This window comes from Leptonychotes weddellii, unplaced genomic scaffold (genome assembly GCF_054177405.1).
Source record: "Leptonychotes weddellii isolate Sample4059 unplaced genomic scaffold, ASM5417740v2 HiC_scaffold_5463, whole genome shotgun sequence".
NCBI lineage: Eukaryota > Metazoa > Chordata > Mammalia > Carnivora > Phocidae > Leptonychotes > Leptonychotes weddellii.
The window spans coordinates 1-7,397 of NW_028022501.1; the positions used below are offsets into that span (position 1 = coordinate 1).

The following is a 7,397-nucleotide window of genomic DNA, read 5'->3' on the forward strand; positions in this document are numbered from 1 at the left end:
GGGGGGGTGTGTGTGCAAAGGGACACTGCTCAGCCTGCACCCCTGAACTCTGACATGTTGGCTGCTCGGCTGCAGAGACTGAAAGGGGCCCGAGACTGAAACCTGGAGGAGGGGCTGCTGGAAGCACCGGGGACCGTCCTGCCCCAAGGACAATGGCACCTTCCTCTGAAACCCCAAAGCCCTGATGACCCTCCTGCCGTGGGACTCTTTTGAAACCATTCTTGAGGTCATGGTCTGCATCAGGGCGATTCTCTAAAGGCCATGATGAGAAGCTTCTAGCACCTGCAGGGCAAGAGTCGCGGCCGCCTCACCCCAAGGCCCGAGCCCTGTGGCTGAGCTGCTCTTCCCGTCAATGGTTTTACTCTTTGCTGTCACCCCTTCTGAACTGGAAGCCAGATAAAGGAGCTTGCTAGAGAGGCTCACAAGGTGAGAGGCCCCCAGCAACCTCCCACCTCCCCCGACTTCCCCCTGGCTCCCTGGTCCTTGGGGAGACACTGCAGAGGCCGAATCCCTCTAACTCCTCCAGGCAGGTGACACAGTTGTTTCCTGAGCTCGCCCTGCTCTCACCCCAAGCATCGCCTCGGGCCCGCCATCTTCATGCAAAGGCTCCTGTGAGCACTGGGAAGGGAGCATCCTCCCAGGAAGGCCACACTGCAGGCCCCGGAGACAAGCAGCACCTACAGCCACTGTTCTCATTTGCATGAAGTCTGGGGACAGAATCACCTGCGGAGTGCAATCTGGAGACAGGACAGAGGCCCATTTTCCTTCTCCAAATTCCACACGCACCAGGATCAATGGAAACTGACTGGAATGGAAGCTGACGTTTCCATTGTTCAAAATGGCAGGCCCCTGGGAACAGCATCTCCTCCGCCTGGGCCCCCTAGCCAAGGGCAGCCGTGCAGCTGGGGGAGCGGGGCACCTTTGGTTTTAGGGAAACGAGGTCCCCCTCCTGGCCCAGGCCAGCTGTGTGGGGAGCTTCTGCAAATGGAGGGATGGCAAGTTTTGCTTGGGAGACCTTCCCATCTCTCCCTGGAAAGAAGTTCCCTGGTTCCCATCAAGGAAACTCAACACGAACACCTCACCAGAGCCTGGGCTGCAAGGGGCGGACACACAGAGATGAGGAGATGGGTGCAGGGAAGCATTTGAGGACCGCCCCCCCCCCCGCCCCCCTCTCAGTGTGTTAAAACTATATTCTCCATCGCTGTTTGAACTTGGGATTTCAACTCTACCAAGAGCACAAAGAACATTTGTTTTCAAACAAAAATATTCTTGTTGGTGCCCAGGAAAGATGGAAAATTTGAGGTAATGCTAAACATGCTTATGAGGACCCCTGTCCACCCAAGTTTCTTTGTTGCAACCAAGACAGGCTCAGGGGGACCCCGAGGCCAGAAGCGAGCGCTCAGGGCAGACACAGGAAGCCATCACTTCCTCCAGACCCTGTAACGAGTCTGGGTTCTGATGCCGCCCCTTTTCCTCTTGCATAGGGTCGATCTTCCAAGCCACTTGCCACCCAGCCCCTCACTTCCAGGATGGGGGAGGGGAAGAAGGCATCTTGTTGGGGAATGACCATCTCTTGCCTCTTCCTTTGGGGTTCACCTGTGGGGCGACCCCACTTGCCGTATCCACACGCTCAAAGCGCCCTGGACCACCATGAAGAAGCACCAGACTCAGCACCAGCCAGGCTCCCTCTACCCAGCACCTGCCCCCAATTCAAGTGAGGGAACTAAGCCCTTGAAGAAACCATGGACCTTTACTCAAAACCCCAGGCTAGGACCTTGGAGGAGGAAGCGGAGGCCAGAAGTGCCTGAGGCCACGGCGTGCACGCTTAGGTAGGACGCCGGCTCAGCCCGCCCCTGGAGCGCCAGGGCCCACCGGGTCCTCGGTGGGGGCGGGGAGGCTGACTTGGGGCAGGGAGGGAGATGGACCACTGGCCCACAGAGCCCACCAGGGCCTCAGCACAGCCAAAGGTTGGGGGCCCATAGAGGTCTGAGTTCCTAGATACCCGCTAGCAGCCCTGGGGCACCCCAGTACTCAGGTGGGGCACGGGCCCACGCACCTGGGAGCCGACCTGGCACATCGCACACACAGACCAAGGACAGTGAGCACAGGAGCTCATTTTGAAGGACCTTGGGCCCTCACGGAGCGAGCAGGCCAGCCCAGGGTCGCTTGCCATCAATGCTCTGTGGACACTCCTCGCACATGGAGTCCACAGCAGGTGCTGGGGCGGGGGGTGGGCACAGTGCCATGGCCCTACCGCTGGGCAACTGCCTGTGGGTGTCCATCTGCTGCCCCTGCTTTTCTCTGGAACCCCTGCCCCTCTGACAAGCGCTGGGCAGGAGGTGCTGGGCCTCGGTCCACCCTGTTGGCGCTGACCTCGGCAGGTTTCTGGGTGGACAGTAGCCCTTGGGAGGAGGTCTCCATGCCGGGACTGGAAGAGACCTAGAGATGCCCGACGCCCCCCCTTCCCGAGCCCCGAGCTGTGCACCCAGCATTGGCATTTCTGGGTGGTGGGTCCTGACTGGCTAACACTGACCTGTGGCCACTCACAGGGTCCCCTCTGCAGGGACGGGCCCCTGGCTCGTGGGCTTCATTCAGGTCCTTCCCAAGTGAGACAGCCCGGTCCAGCCAGCACAGGGACCGGGGCGGGGGCTCAGGGCCCAGCAGGCTCACTCCTGCCTGGGTATTTGGAGCTGTGCCCACCTCGGCTCCCCGCACAGCCGCCCCGCGGCCCCGCGCACTCACCGAGCTCGCCAGCAGCCTTGATGTCAACGTTGTCGTAGCCGCTGCCTATCCGCACGATCACTCTCAGGGCCTTGAACTTCTCCAGGTCCTCCCTGGTGAGGGTGATGGTGTGGTACATCATGGCGCCAACGGCTTCATTTAGAACCTGCGATGGGGTGAGCAGAGCAAGCTGGAGCCCTCGCCCCAGCCCCATCACCCCTGCACCCGCCGCAGAGGACGCGGGGTGGGCGTGACCGCTCCCTCAGGCGAGTGGCCCGTGGTTGTGCTTCGGGGTCTGCCTGTGACTCTGGGTGACGGGGGGCGCAGACAGGGAGGGTGGGGCGGGGGGTGAGAGGGCCCAGCCCGGGGAGACCTGAGGGACCCCTTGCTGAATGGCAGCCACCTGACCTGGGGTGACCCCGGCCTCGGGGTGGGGGGTGGGGCCCACCTTCTCGTGGATCTCCTGAGTGGACTGTGCGTCACAGAAGGCCACAGTGGCCAGGTCCTTCAGGATTGGCATCTCCACGGTGCAGTCTCTGCCATCGAGCAGCGCCACCAGGGGGCGGGGGTGCAGGGGGCCGTTCATGATCTGGGGGCGGATACCTGTGAGGATGGGAGGGTGATTTGGTGGGCGGGCACCGTGGCCTGTCCCACACTGGGGGACAGTGCTCCCCCTTACCCACATCCATCAGGTCTGGGGGACCCCAGAGCTCCCTCCCTACTCCCTGGGCGGACCACGAACCCACGAAGGCGCCTGGGCTCCCCTGGGCTCAAAGACCACAGGCTCCTTTGGAGTCACGGGGGAAGATTCTGGGGCAAGCCAAGGAGACCCAGGGGGAACATCTGTCTGGGTGGACGTCTGAGGGGGACCTGGGTCTCAGTGAGCAATCTCAAGTGTAGCGAACAGGAACCACCATGGAGCTAACTCCATCGCCATGTGGAACTCGGGCCAAGGAATCTGTTTAAGACACACCAGCCTTGGGCACCTGCTGCCAGCATGAGCCGGGCCTACAAGGGGGCTCCCCTCCCACTCCAGCACCTTCCAAACACGAGGGGGTACAAAATGAAACCAGAGGGACAGGTCATGGCTCCCGCACCCCATGGGAGCGTTCTGGGAGAAACAGGCACCCTGGGCTCAGCTCAGGACCCCTCTTGACCTGGCCCGGTGGTGGGGAGGCGTGTGTGAAGGCCAGCAGCTCGCTGGGGACTTGGGAGAGCGAAGAGAATCTCTCTAAGGACCGCAGAGCGAGCTGCGCTGGGTCCTGGTGCTGCCCAACTGAGACAAAGGACACTTGTCCCCACAACTTGGGGAGGGGGGGGTGAAGGGAGCACAGAGCAGGGGTAGTCCTCCCTGCATGCTGTTCCATGCGGACCAGCACGGCTGCTTACGGGAGGCTCAAGGGGGCGGCGGGGACGTCCCCAACCCACAGGACAGAGCGGGGGCGCATGCCCTGGGCCACATGGCCACACGAGGTGCACACACCAAGGCTGCCTGCAGGAGCCTGGCAAAATCCATATGCGGGCAAGTCTTGGTGTCTCCAGAGAGCCCGTGGCACCGAGACGGTGCCATTTTCTCGACCGATCTGATGCGTAGTATCCTAGACTACAAGTCAAAGCGAGAGAGCTTTCCGTGCATCTTATGCTTTCAGAGGTCAGGACGAACTCTGACAGGGGCCGCCACACCGAGGCCAGGCTCAGTCTGTTTTGCTTCCTTCTTCCTGTACAGAATCTACTTGTCCTTGCCGCTGGTGGCCGCCTGGCCCACTGGCCTTCGTGTGACCACAAGGCATCGGGTAGAGGCTCCAGCCAACAAAAGCAGGACCCGTCTGCCCAGGCTGCACTCAGCTGCGTGGTCTCCCGAAGGGCTCGTCCACTGGCAGCCCTGCCATGGCCACCGGGGCTGTGGGGGCCCCAGACACGTGAAGCCCCCATGTGACCGTCAGGGCTCATCACGCAGCGACACGCTTGTGTAAGAAGCGGAGAGAAACCCCCACCTGGAGCTGCGTCCAGGCCCCCACTAGCACTGGACGTGGAGGTGGGGAGGGTGTCCCCGTGGTGCCCACACGGCCCCTGCACAGTGGCCTCTGCCCTGGGATGGCACTCCCACGCCACAGCTGCCCAGCTCGGGACAATCACCTCTTTGAACAAGGCGCCGAGGAAAGGCTTTTGTCCTGGCCTCCGAATGGGCCGGGGTGCAGGTTTCCTCGGGGCAGCTCCATCCTGAGCTGGGACTCACGAGGGATCAGTCCCTCCCAGCCTCTGAGTGGCAACAAAACCACTGCCGAACCCAGAGCCTGGATCCCCAAAGCAGGACGTCCAAGTGAAGCCGAGCCCCAAACATCCTCTGTACCAGGTGGGAAAACGGGGGCTCCAAGGCTATTTGTTGGGGCCTGGTGAGCCCTCTGCTAGCGTTCTTTTGGCCTAATTGGCAGGCGGGCTCCACAAGGGGGTCAAGGTGGGTGTGTGTGAATGGAGAGACTTCCCCAAAGACCAAGGGTGCCGTTGAGTCAGGACCCCTGGAGACCCACCGCCTTTTACCCCTGAACTCTGCAGAGGGAAGTGAGGGACGGTAATTCACATGGTTGCCTATAGCCTCCCATTTCATCCCCATCCATTTTAATAGATGAGGACCCCGAGGCACAGAGTGGGAAGTGCCCCCTGGAGTAGGCAGCTGAAGGGGGGGGGGGCAACCTTATGGGCACACATTAAAGCTCCCACCTCGGCCCTTCCTTTTGGCCAAGAAAAGGGTGAGACTTTGACCAAATCCCGAAGGGCCCGTCTTCTTCCACCAGATTCTTCTGCGCTTCCCCACAGCTGCTGCCAAGCCCAGGTCAGGCTCCCATGGGACTGGTGGTCTTGGACTATGGGGGCAGATTTACCCACCTGTCCCAGGCTGTCCCTCCTACAGGGTACAGAACATCCTGACTTGACTCCAAATGTGATGGCAAGAGTGTTAATCAGACAGCGTTCGCACAGTTCGTGATCATGGTAAGAAATCCAACTTGTTAATTAAAAAGCAACCACAGAGGAAAATGATGGGCAGGCACAAGGCAGGCATCTAGAGCCATCCAAGACATCTGGAGAGGCTGAGGGGCCTCATCACAAGATGTCCATCCACAGCATCAGTGCATGGATGGCGTTACCTGGGCAACAAGCTCCAGGTTGCCTAGCGATCGCCCCCCTCCCTGGCTTGGGTCGCCTCCTCTTTGGCGAAACCCACCCTTTGCCCTCGTTCAGGCTGGGCATGCAGAATGCAGCTGAGGCTCGTCCGTGAGAGCCAGGGGCTCCCAGATGAGGCCCCGGCCTCAGATACGGGCTGCAAGCCATGTATGGGAAAGCAGGAAAGGGAGAGGCACAGGGGGTTCTGCTGGGGATGGATGCTGAGCACGGACAGCTGCGTGGGTGGTGGGAGTGGTGAGATTCCCGTGTGTCCTGCACGAGGTGTAGGGGGCCGCACGAAACCCCAGTACTGAGGATGAGAGAAAGCTCAGCCAAGGCATTGCTGAGGTTCGCTTTTGACAAAGGGACCGCGCCATACATGCCCCCCCAGGCCCAGAAGGCTCGTCTACCGGCACACCAGAGAATCCAGTGAAATTCAAGCCACACCCCGCCCAGCACCTGCTGTCCCTACAGTCTTGCAGAAGTTGGGGCAGAGGTTCCCACAAGACCCCAGGAAACGCCAGGGAGGTGAAGTTGTAAACAGACTTTCTATCTCGCCTCACATCAACCGATGCATCCCTCAGGGCTTCTGACAATTGGAGTAATTTTTAGTGTATTAGGATGCAACCGACATGTTACTGTAAATAACCATTTAAGGGACTTTGGGGGAGAAAGCCAAGGCACAAATATCTTTAACAAGAACGGACTAAAAACTGAGGTCTGCGACCAAAAGCTAGGGTAGCAATCACTAGACACTGCTCAAACACCGAGACTGACATTCAGAAGCCCGCTGTGTTACTCTTGTTCCCATCTTACTTACAGGGAGACAGAGCCAAGGGTGACCACAGACCACACCAAGGGACAACAGGGAACGACGAGAGCCACCTCACATGGCCCCAGGGACCCAAAACAGCCCGAGGAAACACCTGCTGATGATGAGGGGCCGAAGGTCCTGGTGGCCCCCTAGTCAAAGCGACTACTCCCTTTCCGCAAACTTGCCTTCTATTTCAGGACAATTCCAGCTGCCATTGGACACATCACAGAAAAAAAAAAAATCTATCAGCACATCCCTTCCAACCACTTGCCCAGCACTGACTCTGTATGCAGGGCCACTTCGACTCCCCTGGCGTCAATTACTTGCTGGTTTCAGGCTCACCTCTGCACAAGCAGGGCCGGCTCGCCGTCAGGGACGCAGTGCCTCAGCTCGAGGCCAGCTCCCATGGCCGTCCTTGGGCCCCGTATTACTCACAGCTGGAACTGCACATCAACTGTGAAATTAGACATCCAGTGGAAAACAAAGATGACACCAGGCCGCGTTGCTAGAGTTCTGCTGGGAGTGGCCGATGGTCCAGGGGAAGACAAGTCCATAGGCCCCATGGATTCTGAGGGAGGAAAGGGAGGTCCCCAGGGAGGACACCGGCAGCTCTCTGGTCAACCAACCTCGATGCCACCTTATCTGAGCAGCACCAGATTTCTCAGGAGCTGCTTCTTCCCTGGGCGACACAGGCTGACAGGGC

General features: G+C 60.0%; 1 protein-coding gene across 1 annotated transcript; it reads right to left on the reverse strand.

Moving 5' to 3' along the window:
* Nucleotides 1-13: 13 nt before the first annotated feature.
* Nucleotides 14-3,875, reverse strand: LOC102731936 (C-terminal-binding protein 2). The gene is made up of 2 exons (XM_081811083.1): nt 3,170-3,875; nt 14-2,887 (listed from the first exon to the last, which is right to left on the reverse strand). Exons 1-2 carry the CDS (start codon nt 3,404-3,406, stop codon nt 2,651-2,653), a joined length of 474 nt encoding a protein of 157 aa, XP_081667209.1. The 5' UTR covers nt 3,407-3,875; the 3' UTR covers nt 14-2,650.
* Between the last annotated feature and the right edge of the window lie 3,522 nt (nt 3,876-7,397).

What these genes read in the sequence shown, in the direction of transcription:
- LOC102731936 (XM_081811083.1), bottom strand. Translation starts at nt 3,406, where the DNA reads ATGTGGGTAAGGGGGAGCACTGTCCCCCAGTGTGGGACAGGCCACGGT. An exon ending in CTCAGGAGATCCACGAGAAG is followed by an intron (nt 2,888 to 3,169) that starts GTGGGCCCCACC and finishes ACCCCATCGCAG; the next exon opens with GTTCTAAATGAAGCCGTTGG.